Source organism: Durio zibethinus, chromosome 6, assembly GCF_047325235.1.
Source record: "Durio zibethinus cultivar Kanyao isolate XHJ-2024 chromosome 6, ASM4732523v1, whole genome shotgun sequence".
NCBI lineage: Eukaryota > Viridiplantae > Streptophyta > Magnoliopsida > Malvales > Malvaceae > Durio > Durio zibethinus.
The window spans coordinates 32,842,616-32,860,730 of NC_143167.1; the positions used below are offsets into that span (position 1 = coordinate 32,842,616).

At 34.3% G+C, this 18,115-nt stretch overlaps 3 protein-coding genes across 6 annotated transcripts; 2 read left to right on the forward strand and 1 right to left on the reverse strand.

Annotated features, from left to right (window-relative positions):
* Positions 1-382: 382 nt before the first annotated feature.
* Positions 383-5,648, forward strand: LOC111285397 (polyadenylate-binding protein-interacting protein 7-like). 2 transcript variants are annotated; one of them, XM_022874833.2, is made up of 6 exons: positions 383-650; positions 1,453-2,343; positions 2,929-3,379; positions 3,485-3,555; positions 4,356-4,480; positions 4,869-5,648. In XM_022874833.2, exons 2-6 carry the CDS (start codon positions 1,546-1,548, stop codon positions 4,909-4,911), a joined length of 1,488 nt encoding a protein of 495 aa, XP_022730568.2. In that variant the 5' UTR covers positions 383-650; positions 1,453-1,545; the 3' UTR covers positions 4,912-5,648. The 2 variants fall into 2 exon arrangements, with proteins under 2 accessions (XP_022730568.2, XP_022730566.2); XM_022874831.2 differs by having other exon boundaries at positions 4,920-5,648.
* A 138-nt stretch (positions 5,649-5,786) lies between these two features.
* On the forward strand, positions 5,787-7,348 carry LOC111285400 (endoribonuclease Dicer homolog 3a-like). Of its 2 annotated transcripts, none has more exons than XM_022874841.2 (3): positions 5,787-6,840; positions 6,962-7,142; positions 7,241-7,348. In XM_022874841.2, the coding sequence occupies exons 1-3, from the start codon at positions 6,761-6,763 to the stop codon at positions 7,271-7,273; spliced, it is 294 nt and encodes a 97-aa protein (XP_022730576.1). In that variant the 5' UTR covers positions 5,787-6,760; the 3' UTR covers positions 7,274-7,348. The 2 variants fall into 2 exon arrangements, with proteins under 2 accessions (XP_022730576.1, XP_089619189.1); XM_089763063.1 differs by having other exon boundaries at positions 5,787-6,518.
* Positions 7,349-8,044: 696 nt separating this feature from the next.
* Positions 8,045-13,799, reverse strand: LOC111285399 (uncharacterized). 2 transcript variants are annotated; one of them, XM_089763062.1, is made up of 11 exons: positions 13,657-13,799; positions 13,019-13,212; positions 12,690-12,782; positions 12,354-12,455; positions 11,415-11,677; positions 11,066-11,197; positions 10,758-10,880; positions 10,051-10,179; positions 9,088-9,302; positions 8,827-8,980; positions 8,045-8,647 (listed from the first exon to the last, which is right to left on the reverse strand). In XM_089763062.1, the coding sequence occupies exons 2-11, from the start codon at positions 13,116-13,118 to the stop codon at positions 8,429-8,431; spliced, it is 1,530 nt and encodes a 509-aa protein (XP_089619188.1). In that variant the 5' UTR covers positions 13,119-13,212; positions 13,657-13,799; the 3' UTR covers positions 8,045-8,428. The 2 variants fall into 2 exon arrangements, with proteins under 2 accessions (XP_089619188.1, XP_089619187.1); XM_089763061.1 differs by lacking the exon at positions 13,657-13,799 and having other exon boundaries at positions 13,019-13,637.
* Positions 13,800-18,115: the final 4,316 nt, after the last annotated feature.

Sequence of the window (18,115 nt, forward strand, 5' to 3'; positions counted from 1 at the left end):
AATATAAATTCTTAGTTTACATCAATATTAGATTATTAATTAAATATCATTTGAAATTAAGATAAAGTCAACTCAATTCTGATTGGATTTATCATATTTTATTACGGTGAAATTTATTATATTAAAATTGAATTCAAATATCAATTTTAGTAAAATTAAATTAATATAAATTTTTTATTAAATTTTTTTTTAATATCATTTTATTCAATCTCACCGTAAATATAAATAGAATTTAAAAAATAAAGAAAAAATTATGAAAATAAAAAAAATAAACAAATAAAATAAAATAAGTCAAATTGAGTGGCGAGTCTTTGTTTTATATTTTTGTGGCGGTGGTGGTGGTAGTGCTATTAGCTAAACCCATTTTCAAACAAAAAAACGCAAACAAAGAAAAGAAGAAAAAAAAAAAAAAGCTATGGAAAGAAAAGAAACAGAGAAACCTGTGCTGTGAAACAAAAAGCTGAGATAATACACTGCGGCCAAAGAAAAAACAAAAACCAAAGCTCAAATCCGAATAAATTTAATTAAAAAAAATTATCGGAAGACCATCTTTGTTTGTTCGTTCTCTTCGCTTTTATTTTCTTTTCGTTTTCGTTATTCTTCTCATCTGATCTCTTTAGCTATGGATCCTTTCGATTTGTTTCTCAAAGGTATAATTTTCTTCTTAGATCTCTCGACTTTTCATTTTTCTTTCTTCCTTCTGTCTATTTTATATTTTTCCCTTTTTTTTGGATTTTTTGTTTTTGTTTTTTTTTGTGTTGGATTAGCTTGAGATCTTTGATACTTAGTGACTTGGATAATGCAAGATTATGGCTTTGATTTGTGCTGCCTTTTCTTTTGAATTATTTGTTTTGCTAGATGCCAAGAAAGCTTGATTTTGTTGAGTTTTTTGTTTTTATAATTAGGGTTTTTAATTAAATGAGTTTACTGTTTGATTTTACTTGAGGATTTTGTGCTTTCCTTTTCTCTTCAGGTTAAAGTCTCGTTGATAGGTGAATTTTAGGGTTTTGAACAGTATCTCGGCATAATTTTGGTCTATGAAAATCTCATTATTTAACTCATAATCTTGAATCAAGATTGTTTTAATGTTGTTTTTAAGAATGATTGGCTGTAGTTGCCATTCAGTTGTTAATTAAGCATAGTACTATCTTTGTTTCATTTTAAGCAATGATTTAGCATGCATAAAGAGTCAAATATGGTTTTTAACATTTCTATTATCTTAATTATTGCCATCTTCATGATTCGTCATCATTATTATTTCATGGAAATGATTATTGTGAAAGTTTCTATAAAGAGTGATGTTGGTTTTTTGGGTATTAATCTCATTCTAGATTTGCTTATTGAGTTATTTTCTGGTAAGGATTGGTTTTATGTATATGTGTTTTTATTCAATTTAAGATTCTTTTGCAAGTTTGACTTATTAATTATGTGACACAATGGATGGTTTTGCAGGTTTTGGTTAGAGTTTGTTGGAACTCAAGCGTGTATCCTCTGTATCAGTTTCCTTTATATATGTTGAATCTATTTTTTTCATTTAAGTAAAGAATGAGCCTATCCAAGAAAGGAACCCAAATTAGTGACACAAAACTAAGTTCCCCTAGCAAGGTAACAACTTTGAATCCTAATGCTGCAGAGTTCGTTCCCTTTTCTATTAGGTCATCATATTCATCAGGAAGCACTAGTGCAGCTGATGCAACAGCAAGGTTTGCTACTTCTGGGACCATAGGAAAAGCAGTGCTTGATCGGTCGGAGTCTTCTGTTTCAAATAATTCTGATGAAGAGGCTCATCAGTTCTGGCGTCACCAGCTCCCTGATGACATTACTCCAGACTTTAAGGTTATTAATGAGGATGATTCTCAAGGAATTGGGTCTGACAGCCTCTCTTTAGCAGGTTTGTCCTTGCTTGAGAGTAGCGAAGCTTCAAGGTTATCTGCTTCTGCTGGTGTTGGATATGTATTCGGTGATCAGCATGAACTACTGCATCATTATGGTAATGGTAATAGCTTTGCTGAAAAATTGAGATATCCTGCTTCATCCTATGGAGAGGATCCTACTTCAGCTAGTTTATTGCACTTGCCAGCCAAACCTCGGGACAAGCAACTTGTTAACAGTGGCCAACTACTTGGCAACGGGAGGGAGGGACAACCATATAATGGAAATTCTAGACATGGATTCAGCAATGATATTTTGGGAGAGCACACAATTGTGGATGATACTGAAATGAATCCTCTGGATTTTTTGGCTTCTCAATTCCCTGGATTTGCTGCCGAAAGCCTTGCTGAAGTTTATTTTGCCAATGGTTATGATTTAAATTTGACTATAGAGATGCTCACACAGCTTGAGGTGAGTGGCGCTTCACTGTTTTAGTTGGTCAATTTTTAAGTGCTTGCATTTGTCCTTTGTTTGAAGATGTAGTGATGCAGCAGTTATTTACATCTTTAAGTTTTATATTTTTTATTTTATGACTATCAATTGCTATAAAGTTGTAGAACTGCTAAAGGAATGGTTCCTTGATTTTTATACTGCAATTGCTTATCATATTTCTTCTTATCTTGTGTTTCTGGGATGTTGGGAATCTGCTGTGGATTCCATGGATGATAATGGTTCGGATGTTAACTGTAGTTTGACAGGGAAAAGCAGGCTTCTCATAAAGTTTTGAGGTGACTCAATTCAACCATAGTCTTGTTTGTGGCCTCTAGTTCATAATATCCTGTGGCCTGCTACAGGGGTAGTTTTTCTTTATGGGATTTTCTTCTCCTTTCTTTTTCTTTTTGAAGTTAAATCTTGTTAGGTATTTGTTATGTGCTTTTGGGCTCACAGTTTACCAGCATCCTCATAAAGTTTTCAGAGTTTTTGTTGCCTTTTTTAACCATTTTAATTGTCATAAATCTTTTGGCGTTCCATGGGCCATTTTATTTCTTATTGCAGCTTCAAGTTGATGGTGGTTTCAACCAGAACCTGAATTCAAAGGCCTTGTCAGCTCCCAATCTGAGTACGTTAGACTTTCCTACACTTACTGTTTCAGATGGTCAGAATGGTTCCTCAGAATACGCAGCAGATGATCTTCAACATGGGTCCAATCCTTATCGATCTTCTGACAAGGACAATATTCTTATGTTCAAATCCAGTTCTTCCCTTCCATCTAGAGGTGCCATAGATTTTGCATCAGCTGTCAGGAAAATGGCATCTCAAGATTCTGGAATATGGAAGTATGATAGAAATGGTTCTGCTGATTCAACTGTTGGGTCAAGTAGAAGTTCTCATGGGCTAGCTAATACCTACAGTGCTGCACCTGGAAGAGGGGTTTATGCTAATAGGTTGCAGACTCGTGGTTCAGCTCGTTCAGCTCCTGTTTGGCTTGAGACTGGAGATGCAGTGGGTAATATTCTGCACTTAATAAAGTTCTTGCATTTATATTGCTTTTACTAGGACCGATTTATGCCTTTGTGCATATCTGTTTGCTTTAACATTATTGAGCTGGCAGCAAATTTGTACTCTGAACTACGGGAAGAAGCTCGAGACCATGCACGTTTACGTAATGCCTATTTTGAACAGGTATCTCCTTGCATATTTGTTGCATATATTTAAACTGATATATTTATAGGTTTGACGTTTTTGTTAGCAAGCAGTGAAATAAGTTGTTTAACCAGGTTTCAGCCCCATTGCTCAACCACCTTTTTTTCCTTTTATTTTTCATTTGTTTGTGCCCCCTTCTGCCATCCTGGAGATCAATTCCCTTTTTTAGCCCTTTCTTGTATAACAGTTCAAATTTTTCTTCTGCTCCTACCGCAACCTTTTTCTGTAACTTTACAGTTGTCCACTAGCTGACCCCAAAGTTATTTGATATAAGACTTAGTTTGTTGTTGTTATCACAATTGTCCACTAAGTTATATCAGGCAGCAATCAGCTTAGCTAGATATGAAATCAAATAGGAAAAATTAATGGAATATGAACTCCAGTACTAGTCCCCCCATTCTCTCTTGAGGTAAGCTTCATTGTTTTTCATGTTGACTAATGCATCTATTGGACTTTGTCTAGTTGGGAAGTAAATAAGTCTAGTGACATTTTGTAATGTACATAGGAATAAAGTATCATTCACAACTATCGGTTTAATATCCTGTATGAGTATGTGCTTGACGAATAGCTCAAAGTTGATGCAATTATACGAGTACAGAGTGCATCATTTATTAGACTTGCAGAAGGCAAATTTCTAAAGTATGACTGCTGTGCCTAATCTTGCATGTGAAGTCTGCTCTATTATTCAACGTTGACATCTCTTTCTCTCCCCCACTGAACTTAGTCCGCCCAACTTATCTATATTGTTAAGTGATAGTCTTATTATCTATTTAAAATAGGCACACCAAGCATTTGTCATTGGCAACAAGGCTCTAGCAAAGGAACTTAGTGTGAAAGGACAACTGTACAATATGCATATGAAGGCAGCTCATGGAAGAGCTCAAGAGTCTATATATCGCCAGAGGTTTGTCATTTCTTTCTTGTTGCACTTGGTACCTTGACAGGGTGGTTAACAGGCTTCAAGCCATTCTTCTATTGCTATTATTATTATTATTATTGCTGCTTTTAACATATTTTGATCAATGGGTTGGGAAGATATTTTCAGGCGGAGAATAAAAAACATTGGTTGCTGACATCTGTCAGGGGTAGTATTCATCCCTGCTGCTTTAATTATTAACTGGTTCCTATCCCTCACTTCCACCCACCCTTTTCCTTTCTCTATCCATTCATCTGTTCATCTTTCATACTCACAGCTCTGATGAACTAATATACCTGAGTTTGTTAGTTCTGAATCCTGGGAATTGTTTGTTCTTATTCCAGTAATCTAAATTCTTGTTTTATTATTTTGGCAGGCTTAATCCTAGTTTGTTCTGTTTGACTGTTTATGAACTTTAATAATATAGGAACCCAGTTCCTCCAGAGAATGTCAGAGGGCAGGAGCGGATGATAGACCTGCATGGATTGCATATTAGTGAAGCCATTCATATACTGAAGCATGAACTATCAGTGCTGAGGAGCACAGCAAGGGCAGCAGATCAGCGTCTGCAGGTATACATATGTGTTGGAACTGGCCACCATACTAGGGGTTCTCGTACTCCAGCAAGACTTCCAGTTGCTGTACAGCGCTATCTTCTTGAAGAGGAGTGCCTTGACTATACAGAACCACAGCCAGGGCTACTTCGAGTTGTGATATATTGAAGCCATGGACTAGACAGCGTTGAGGTATAGGAGTTTTTGACAAAACAGAAAAACTCTCCAAAGTCATAGTCACCATAGTCATTCTTGTATCTAATACATGGGAGGAAATGGAAGAGAAATTAGTTTTAAGTCTGAAAAAAAAAAGAAAAAAAATGGAAAAAAGGGGTTCAAAAAAGCTACGGGAAAGGGAAAAAAAGAAAGAAGCAGAAGTGTATCATTAATGTTTAGCCAGATGACAGCAACAATTGCATTTTGGTAGCATCAGAGGGGGGGGGGGGGGGGGGGTGAAGCTGACCCCAGCCAGCAACTTCTTTTCTTCGTTTTGTTAATTGTGTATTTTAATTTTTACTTTGTTAAATTCCTTTTTTTGGGGGGGTTAAGTCTCAGATGTAACTGATAGAATTGAATTACATGATAGTACGATTCATGAAGAATTAACTCTCGTGCCAAAATTTGCGTAGTGCTGTTAGAAGTCAAAACAGGACTATTGCAGGATTCGTGCTGAAACTGTTGATGTTTCTACTCTATGCCTTTCTGGTCTGAGATCTCAATAGTCGAGGGAATCGGTTGACGTCTAGATAACGGTCCCTTAGGCCTTATGGAGTGGTTGCGTGCAAGACTAGTTGCAAGACTATTTGTCATAGGAAAAGCACTCGTTTTACCATCTGGATTCATTAAACCAATGACGCTTTGAATAGGGAAATCCAAGTTAATGGAATGGAAGAATACGAAAAGCACTTCTTGCCAAATGTAAAATAACAATCCCACACGATGGGATAACAAGGATATGTATCCCATCTTTCTCTGTCATTTAGCACTGAATTAGGCCAACCGTTAGATAGACTTATATTTTCGGTTTGACTGTCTTTGACCGTTGAAAGCCTAAAAAGGGTAGTACTTGCTTCTACGATTGATGGACAGCGAGCAGTTTCTTCTTTCCCCTTTGGGTCCCAGCTAAGAAACTGGAGACATTACGTGTCCAAAAAATATTGGGCCCTCTTGGCACTCTCCCTTATCTCGCATGAACGAAACAGCCCTTGTCCGAATCCTATGATAGTTGGATGGTGTTCAGGCTTACCAAAGAAAAAAAAAAGAAGAAACAAACAAGTTACTAGAAATAACTAAAACAGTAAAATTTATGGAATCAAGGTCCTTGCAATGATCCTATTTTCTCACCGAACTACTCTTCCTTTGGGGCTTCGCGGACTTCGATTCTAGTCAATCCCATTCAATAAAATTTTGATCTCTTTTTCTCTTCTTATCTCATTAGTCTACATGCATTCATTCTCCAAAAGAGGAGCAGGGTAACCTTCTGAAAAGAAGCTTCAGTGATATAAACTCAGCTGCAATTTTGATTTCACCGCACTTTTCAGTCAAAGTACTTCTAGTTAAATTTAAATATTAATTTTAATCAGATTAAATTAATATAAAATTTTTATTAATTTTTTTCAATTGTAATTACAATAAATTTTATTTTATTTTTAATCTTACTGTATTCAATTTTATTGTTCATCCAAATCCAAATAGAATCTCAGACTCATTTGATATGATGGTTTTAGACAACATTGATCTTACTATGGAGGACTCTTTTTCATCTTTAAATCCTAAGGACTTAAACCCTAGAGGGTTTGCCCTTTTCTTTCTCTTTTTCTTTTTTTGAGTGTGTTTTCGCTTTCATTCATTAGTATGATTTTTTTTTTAAATAACAAAACATGTGGGGTTTTTTTTTTTGGGGGGGGTGTTTTAGGTATCAATTGCAGGTGTATGAAGTTGCAAAGAGAAGAAACATAATAGCAGTGTTGGATACAGGTGGAGGGAAGACGATGATAGCTGTAATGCTCATCAGAGATTTTGGTCAAGCAATCAAGTCCACTGACATTATAAAGTCGATTATTTTCTTGGCCTCCGCTGTTCATCTAGTTAATCAGGTATGCTTTTTAGTCCTGGAAAGATTAAAATTTCTTCTGGTAATGTGAAATTTTGGACATTGAAATTGTTTTTTTTTTTTGTGTGTGTGTGTTTGCAGCAATTTGAATATATAAAAACTCATGCAAATTAAATTTGGAAGTTGAACAGTATTATGGAGCTAAGGGGCTTAATGAATGAAACTCAGATTGTTGGGAGAAAGAAATAATGGAGCATGATGTAAGTTTGTTTTTTACCTACCTCGAAGAGGGCTATTTTTTATGCTAATTGACTTAACCCCATATGCTAGGTTGCCTTAAAATTCGATTTGGTTCTAGCATTCTTACTTTGAGAATCCTGTGTCTTAATTGTTCATACTAATTTTTTTATGCACTTCTATTAGCGGTTGCCATTTTGTGTTTGCTAATCTTGTATAATAGATGAGTGTCACTGTGCTACCGGCAACCATCCATATGCAAAAATAATGGTCAGTAATCCAAATCATCTTTTTGCAAGAACATAATGACTACTTAGGCCTAGTTTAGCATTACTGTTGCGATTGAGAAAAGCTTGATTTGGAAAAAATGCTTTAAGCAATGTTAAACACACTATAATCTGTGTTAAAAGCATTTTTTGATTGCGGTTGGGACTCTGCAGCACTCATTATGCTTTATGAGCTTCAACAGCAGGGAAAGCTCTTCAATCATCGTTGGGGAATCCTAACAAGTCCACCAGCTTTCTAATTCAATATAGAAATAATGGTGTAGCCTTCTCATTCATATTTCTTTACAGTGCATATGAAAGAAGGTGATCTGCAGTGACCCCACATCTCAATTATTAACCTTGACCATTGGTGTAAACTGCAAGCAGACTTTCACTTATCAACTGCATTGTATATGGTCCTTTTACTTTTAGTGATTAAGTCTAGCAATAAGAAATGCTTACATATATTTAATCATTCTGTAATTATCGGTTTGTCAATTTTGGTACAATTGTAGGTTCCCCAAGGGAAGGGCTTTTACCAGGGCAATTTCCCGTCTCTATTTGGTTAAATTTACATTACAATCGAGACACTGTCACACCCTGATTCATTCAACATACGAAAATATAAGCTTTGACAAACAAAATTTGATGAATTCACCCTTCATTACACGCGACATGCCAAAAATGTTGTATATTAAAGGCCAAAATACGATGTATGTGTAACTATTCTTTTCATTGTTCTTGAAATGTTGATGCTGCGACGTAAGTTTCAATACCATCTTCTACTGGTATGATAGGGAGGCATCCATCCAGCGCAGAGACATTTTTAGGCTCTAATCAAGAGCTCATATACGTTGCTGTTATTATCCCCGCTAACACGCTTCAATATTTCAAAGCTTTTACGACTTCCCAAGAAATCAATTCGTTTGAAAATCACATGTCCACATTCTACCGTCTCTTTGCTAGAGTACGCTGCTCGAAGCCGGTCAGCATGCCTTGAGTCAGTGTGAATAGCAGCCTCTATTTCATCAGCTGACATGTTTTCCTAAGAAAGAGCAGCAACAAAAGCAAAAAAATTTCGCGTAATGATTGATTGCCTCCATGACAAATGAAATATTTGAACATGTTGCATTAATATCCTAATAACCTGATTTAAAATTATAGCTGCATTTATAACCCAATTTGCACAAAAATATGGGGATGAAAAACTTATCCATGTCATACCTGATAAAAGGCATAGATATAATCCAAAACCTGCAGACGTTTAAAGCCATTATCACTGAAATATGTCCGTGAAGAAGGTCCCATCTCAGAAAATCGATCCACTGGGAATAGTATGGTAAGAAAGTGGTTTTTGAATATCAACTCATTTTTCTCACTGCGAACAACTTATAGAAAACCGATGGAGTGAGACAATGCTAATTAAACTAAAACATGAAAAGGAACAGAAATAATGGGACAAATCTCTATGAAACGATCAATCACCTTTCTGTAAGTGACCGGGTTAAGTTAGTAAATGAGGCCCCAGAATCCTTGCCATCACCATTAGCATCAAAGAATACAGATTGATGCTCGCTAACATCTTCGCCACTAAAAGAGTCTGTGAAAATAGAAGCAGTTGAAGTTGGCTCAGATATTGTCCAGCAAACTGAATCCAGAAGACTTCTTGGGCTTATTGGACGGATTGGGGTTTGACAAGTCTGAAAGAAAACAGATGTTGAAGGACATGCAATAATTCACAATAATACATTAAAATCATTCCAGTAAAGTAGTCTGTAAAGATATGCTTACCTAAATACCTGTATTCCATAAAGAAAGCATAAGCACACACACAGATGGAAAGCATAAGCATTCCATAAAGTGCTTGTGTTTGCACACACACAGATGATATGGTAGTGATTAGCAGCATTTTTGCAATTTGCATCACATGCATGCCATAGGATAAGGGCCCTCCATAGATTACATGCTATAATATGAAATATAGGAACCTCAATCATACTTAGTTTCGAGCAAGCCCATTAGTTTCGAGCAAGCCCATCAGTACCTTTTAGTTTGCCTCCAAGTACTTAGAAGTCAATCAATCTGATAGCTAATATCATTTTGGAAGCCTGCTTTCTAATATGCATTTTTGATGAGCAAGAAACTATGGCGTAGTTAATGCTCCAACCATTCAATGTCACCCACTCAAATGCCCAAGGTTCATCTAGTTAAAGTTTCTTCCATGCGATACAATTTATAGTTAAGATGACTTACTGTAGCCTCACAGCTTTAAATATAGTATAGTTCAAACTGTAACCAAGAAAATCAATGATGCCTAACTGCCCAAATCATGAATAAGGTATTGCTTAAAATGTCCAAGGCTCTTTTGTGTGATAATAACAAGCATAATAGGATCAGCCCACATTAGTGTGAAGCCCTAGGATATACCAAACATGATTAACCACTTGCCTGCATACGACGACTGCGACGATTTCTAACCCCAGTTTTAGCTAAATGTACAATCTGTTGCCTCTCTTCATGACTTGCATTCCTTCTAAAGCTCTGAGCGTATTGAGTTGAATTAGCCACATTATTTTCCTATTAAAACAAAGGTGAAAACTTAACATCAGCATAATACTCAGAGAAACAAAGAAAACAAAAAAAATTCAACAGAGACACATAACATGAACGTCGATTTAATGAATTAAATGGAATCAAAACTGACGAATATAGACGGTTGAAACATAAGCTGAAACTAATTAGCAGAAATTGATGACTTGACCCCAAAATGGAGACCTTAAAAGGTCAATACTCAACAGCTTAACAAAATTTTTCTGTTTCTGAATCAGTGCAAGCATGAGCTTATCTATCGGAGAGTTCATCTATAAATCATCCATCATTGCTCAATTACAGTCCTTTTTTCATCCACACACCTTCAAAATTGTTTCTAATGTTTAGATCTATTCCCTTCTTTCATATACAATTATTCATTCTTGGTCCTATTCCCCTCACCCTGACAACTAATATGTCCAGCATTACAGGAAGGGAATAACATGACTTGTGCTACCATAGAAGGAAAAGATGTGAAATCTATTTATCAAATGAGTTCAACTGCCATTATCATAAGAATAAAATAGCAATATCCATAATTCTAACAGCAGTATATTCAACAGTACCTCTCCTACAATGCCATTTTGAGAATTTTCAAGCACTGTCCCAATCTGCCTGGCCAAATCAGCAGACATGTGAACAAGCCTCTGCAAATTCCTATCCTTAGCTGTTTTCAGGACCCACGATGGCTGAGACATATTAAATATCAAATCAATTCCAGCATAACAAACATTGATTATTCTTATAAGTGCTATGCATATTGCCCGTGATGACATCACGTACTGGGAGAAACAAAAACAATGTCAGAATCAAAAACAGTATGATGACGATGCACAAAAGAACCTATTTCCATGATACATGCAGAGGCACTCACTGTAACAATGCTGTTTGAGTGGCCAATATATCGATGAATAGAATTCCCTTCACATACTACATGACTTGCACTGCAACCAACAAACCATCGATCTACCACTGCAGCCCCTTCTTTAGATGCTGCTTCAAGAACCTATCAACATACTAAACGTCTCAAAGAATTGCTAAAAGCAACATACAAGTCAGACAAAACTAAAATAGTGAGTTATTGACTAGCCTTGCAGTGATACATAGACTGTGATCTGCGACACCGACACACCTAATCTACGAACTCAGCAGATCATGCAACATATTCTAAACTAGCATTTCAAAAAGGAAACATTAATTTTAGGCAGCATATCAAATGTTACCTTATTCCGTAGTTCATCTGAAATACCAGAATCGATGTACATGGTATGACCAGATAAAGTTGAGTCCATACTTTTTTTAGGGACTCTTCCAGAAAATAGTACATGTTGCTTTTCTATCATGTCTATTTTCTTGGCTTCGTGAAAACCAGCAGGAAGACATGAACTGTCAGAAGCAGTAGACCCAGCAAGCCGATTTAATTCATCTACACGTGTGCCATGTTCTTCAACACACTTTACAGTGTAGAGTGATTCACTTAACCTCACTGCAGTAAATGGAGAAAAAAAAGATATTTTTATAAACTAACACAAATCAAATTAGCCCTCAAATTTCCTTTACTTTAAAAAATACTCAAGTTCTGCTTTCTCTAACATGGCAGGGTTTCCATTTCTTAAATTACCAATTAAGATGAACATCCTAAAAGCATGTAAAGGAATCCCACATAGAAGTCATTTTATCCACAAATGCACATAAGCAAGATGACAGATCTGCACCTTAGAAGGTTATTTTGATGATACCTAGACAATTGGAGAGACTATAAGTTGATTGTTTCTGAATTATACAACTCTATGGTAGAATTTGAAATAAATAAGGTGCTTGGAGATTCCAATTAAGTGCTCAAAAAAAAATCCACATAACAATAGCACATCTTCCGTCGAGACACAGACCATTTGAGTAAAACATATAAACTGCAAGTAGCATCGTGATTCATTAGCTAGTAACATAAGGTATTTCTATTTCTGACTCTTATACAAATTCTGGAAACTGTTTCTTAAATAGAATATTAGGAGGGAACAACATCAGCTGTGAGATAATGAAGTTAGAATTTTCATGTTAAACAAACTAGTAAATTATAACAGTTTGAAAAGAGCATATCCTTCATACAGCAATAAAACTTATTACAACAGGGAAGTATGAAATGGGAAGCAGCCTAATCTTACCATTCCTCTTGACACTATCCACAAACCATCCAAGTGTAACCACAAATAGACCATTTCTTGATCCATGTTTTAGAGCATGCTCAAACTTACGTCCGCTAACACTGTAACTATTTTTAAGGTTGACAGAACAACTGCCCCAGTAAAGACAATACAAAGACAGACAATAGGAAACCTTATTATCATCATCATACACACAATATCCATCTGCCAATTACAATATTGTCAGAAAATTACAATCATATTGGTCATCTCTTTTCTCTTAATTCGAAAATCAGCCAAGTTTCAAATTATGCCAAAATCTAAGTAATTTAAAAAAAATGATAATAAGAAAGGATATCTGGACCACCAAATGGGTACATTGAGGATGTAAACTAGGACTATATTGACCACCTAATCTCTCCGTTGCTTCCATAACTTGTTTCCTTGCTTCTGCACACAAACAGTAACAAACATGAATTTCATGATGAAAAAATCAAAGTTTTAACATATATAATAGCAAAACAGGATGAGTTCAATCAAAATTCAAGTGCCCAGAATCAAAATCATTTAATTAAACTCAGTCAGCAGTAAACTGTAAAAGGACAAAAAGATCAAACAAAAAAAGAACCAAAAAGGAGTAAGAAAAGAAACAAAAACGGATTTCATTTGGATACAAATTTACCAACCTTTAGACAACCCAGTAACGCAAATAACCAGACCAGAGAATGGACCGGTGGATCGAACCGTTAACGGTTCAGAACCAAAAGAGGTAGAAGCAGGGGACATTTGGTCAAACGATTGGAAGCTTCTAAATGATGGCACTGAAGATGAGAACCCAACAAACAACCTTGAACAACCTTTGCTGTTTATCACTTCCACCCTGTTAAGACCACCCATGTTTTTCTTTCATTCACTTCGAAGTTTTAGAAAAAGATTCAAACATCATTAAAAAAAAAAACAAAATGAGCAAACGAATTTAAATGAACCCAAAGAAAGAAAACTTGAAATAAGTGGGTCAAAAGAATATAGAGAGAGAAAGAAGGAATCTTGAATGAGAAAAAAGAGGAATCAAATAACGAAAGGAAAAAAAAAAAAAAAAACTAAGACAGTGGAGGTAAATGGGAATCAGAGATTGGAGACAAAACAAGGATTTTTATTTTAAAGTTAACTTATCTGTAAAAGGCTATAGAAAAAGAAAAGGTGAAATTTTTATGAAGGAAGTGCTTTGTTTTTGGGGTCTGCCATAGTCATAGAGAACAGATACAGAGAGAAACTTTGGGTTTTTCTTTTTTTTGCTTTATTGAGTTTTGTTTTGAATACGAACCATTTCAAAGTTTGCAGAGCAAAAAAGCCAGCCAAGCCAACTATCCCACAGCACGAGATGGTTTTTTTTTTTTTTTTGCCAACTTTTTTCTCTTTTTACTGTAAATTTCTCGTGCTTTCAAACGTCTGATCCTTTTCTTTTTATACAAAATGGGCTTGTGATTTCATTGAATTTACTACCAGCTTCCGGCCAAGGCTTCAGGGCTCCACCAGGATTGAGGCCCCCCCTTCCTTACCTTAAGTACAAATGGCGGCAATGATTTGAGTTTTTAACTAGTTTTGATTTGGAAAATAAGATAAATAAAAAACATATAATAATCATTGATTCAAATGTTTCAATACGGTTTGACATTTTTTATTGTGAACTGTGACTGTGATTACCGGTGACTTCGATGAGTTTGTGAATGTTATCAATTTGAGCAGACCTGTTTTTTTCACAGGGATTTTGCCTGCTTTTCCCTTATTTACTAGTCTTTTTCTCACAACTTGACATCCAAAAGATACCCCTTGTTGCCTTACTAGTTTTGTTTTTAATATACCATTTCCCTTTTTTTTTTTCACCCTCACTGCCATTCTTCACGTGATATTTGAAGGATTTTGATATGACACCTTTTTACCCTGGACAAAATTTCATACATAATAATGGTATGCCTTCCTCTAATTTGTGATATGATTGAAACACATTAAATGCAGAAAGTAACTGCATTTTTCTTGCAATTTTTGAATTGAAAACAGGGTCACAGGGCAATTTGGTGTGCTATGCCAATTTGTATAATTGTTTCTTTTCATCTTTTCAATAGTCCCAATTGCATAATTGTTAGCAAGAAAAAAACTATAACATTTGTGGATGAGAAAGTGGATCGGATACATTTCCCATCACTATGCAAAATTTAGTTGAAATATTGAAAGTGACCACAGTTCGGATGAATACGACCCAGATTAAAGCCACATCCAATAGTTTTAGAAGCCCATTTGAAATGGTTTTCCCTGCATTTATGAAGCCAATTATGAATGGAAAATTATTAATAACCTCTCAAATCTAGGACACCGACCCGTATAGCATAATATCAAGCGTGTTTGTTACGTCTAGCGCTATTGAGAGACAGACAAATAAATTAATTCTCACGTCGAATAAGAAACAAAAACCGTTAAAAAGAAAGCATTGATGTTGAAAAAAATAAAAATTATCTATAAGTCAAGAGTTTAACAAAGTAATATGTACAGTCGTAGCTGTGACGATAACATCACTATATTGATTGGTTGAAAGTATCAGGCTTAAAAATTTTATTGTAATAAATATTTTATAGTAAAAAAATAGTGATTTTTTTCTCTTTAAAAAGTTTTTAATTGATAATTAAAAATATTTTTATTATTTATGTTGATTTAACATGTCAAATCGATTTAATATGTTCAATATCAGATTAGTAGAATTATCCTTATTATCTCTTGATAATCTCTTACAGTTTACTTATAAATATGAATGTATAAGTATCATTGAGAAATGTTCATTCTACTTTTTTTTTTCTTTCTGTAACGTCGCAATCCCATATTATAATAATATGAAGTTTTGCTATGATATATATATATAGAGATTTAATTTATTATATATATTTTGTGTGCTAAAATTACGAGATGTTTAGGTCAAAGTAAATAATATCTCATAAGTTAGGTATGAGTCTTTACAAATAGTATCAAAACGATCACCAATTGAATATTGGATAAGAACTGAGTCAACATTGCAGGAGCCACCTTTAAAATATTGTCGGACGAAAATTAAAGGCTATATTGTACGAGTCACATCTAGAATCTTGAGAGAACTAAACCACATTTAGAATCTTGTCAGACAATAATTAAAGGCTATATTATGGGAGCCACTTTTAGAAATTTGCAGGAACTAAATTAGCTCACAAGTCGGACGAGAACTAAGTGCTACATTGTATGAATCGCCTCTAAAATTTTATCAAGCGGGAACTAAGTGCTACACGGCTTTAACAGGGGATTTTGTAACACCCAAACTTGTGAGGCACCACGAGCGGATAATATTTCGCAACGGATATCCACACTTCTTACTTACTTTTCGACCTGAATCATTTTAACTTGTGCTTTTACCTCTAACTATCATTTTCTTCTATATTTTTAATAAAGCTTTGAAATCAAAATTTAAGTGTTGGAGTACAAACGAAGGGAACACTCATTGCTTTTATTTTTAATTGTTTTTCTCTTCTATCTTTTCAAAAAAATCTCAAGATTAGAGCTCGACACCAACATTTGATACGTCATCAGATTGCATGATTCTTATATCAATCAAATAAGAAATAGAAGTAGGATATATTAATTTTGCATAAATAAAAAATAAAAAATTATTAAATATATAAGCATCGACACCGTATACATGTAAAATAAGAAATGTAAAGTAGAAAATAAAAGTTTGTTGACATTGTATGTAGATAGAATAAGAAAAGAAAATTCGATGAATGAATAAGTGTTAACATTGCATGTTATATTAAACTAAAGAGCGCATTAATCTTATATATCACAATAAATCACAAAAAGCATTAATCTTACATTGAATCACAATAAATTGCACAATGCATTAATCTTATATTAATCTTACATTGAATAAAAAATCAAAGGTCATCACAATAAATTTCGGAATACATTAATTTTACATTGGACAAGAGATGAAAGATTAATTTAGTAGTCTTCAAGCTTTTAATTTAGTAATTAAAAGGGTTTAAAGAGAAATCAATGACTTGATTTTAAACCAAACTTCCCCCTTTTCTTTTATTAATATTAGAGTTTTACTTTTTTTTATGTAAAAAGAAAAAAGAAAGAAAGATTGATTTAGCACGCCTCCGCCTTTGCTTTGGGCTTCAATTATTGCGTAATTTGAAAGAAACAAATTGGGGCAAAAGAGGGTGTCATTGGAGTGTCCTTTTGTTCACAGATACAAGTCATTTTCCTTGGAGAAACTTTGGTGTTACATTTTAAAGTTGACCACTATTATTAAATAGCCCTCCTATCATACTGCTATTATAAAAGGTGATGCGTAATCGTAGCAGCAACAAGCAACATCATTTAGCATATATTTTATAGCATTGTAGACGCTGTATTTTCTACTTTGTTCTATACACGCTTATAATTAGAACTTTTTGTAGTTTAGAAACTCTCGTATATGACAAGAAAAAAAAATTGAAAATCAAATTGTCAATGAGTTTTTGAATCATGTTCTTAGAATCATAAAATATCTTTCACCTTGTATTAAAAAAAAGGTTGGATCTGTCACCTTATTATTACAAGCATGTTCTGCATTACAGTGTAACAAAGACTTTGTAGTAAGACGACCCGAATAACTAGTCAAATAATTTGATGCTATCTCAAAGGATCCAAGAAATCCTTTTTCTTTGGCAGAGTTAGGATGGTTTGGTTTGGTCATGGATGTGGGTTTCAGGTTTAGGTGCAAAAGGCAATGATTATTGATGAATCAGAGCTGGCTGGAGATGAATCACAGAGCTGCAGGCTGGCAGTACATTTGGAAAGAAAAGGGGAAAGAGAAGGAAATCATGAGCAACTTCAAAAAATTGACAATCTGATCAGCATGCCCGTCATGACGAAGCGAAAAAGGATATTAGTACACCCAAAAAATGATCACTCTGACTAAATCTTTGATTTTTTCCTCGTCAGAAGTGTCCAATTATCTAACTGCTTGTGAAGTGATGTGGGACTTGACTCATTTCCTGTATCATGAATAGTGAACCTCTGTTTTTGTTCAACCATCTAGTGCCTACAAGATCCTATATAGAAGGCCACTGTCTTTTGCAGTCATTGTGCTAGAATACCAGAACAACAGTAAAAATCAAATGGGAAACTTGTTAAAGAAGTTTTTCATATAAAATTCCAGATTTCAAGTGTGGCCAATCCTACATATCATTCCTGAATTCAAAGGGTATGTCATTCCGATTATTTTGACCGTGCATGAAAACAACATCCAATATTGTTTATAGACATATATCTAAAGAAAATCCATGTTTCCACCACTTTGTGCTTTTCATTCTGTTAAAATACAGCCCATTTGCGGTTGACGTGAGACTTTGAGTATTATTAATTTTTTCTCTCTAAGGTATTATGTAGAATTACAAAAGGTATCTCAAGAAGTGCTCCAAGCAGCCAACGGGTGGTACTATCTATTTTTTTTAATGTATTTAAGGGTATTATCTTTGGTGGTGATCCTTAAAATTGATAACGAATCGAATTAAGATAAATTTTTATTAATTTTGAAATCAATTTAATTTTTTATTTATTAAATTTAAATTTGACTCGATTTAAATTTTTTTATATTTTTTATATCAATTTTGATTTTAATTTGATTTAAAATTAATAAAATATTATTTTTTAAAATATAAATATTTAAATATATAATTATATAAATATATATAAATAAAAATTTAAATAATTAATTA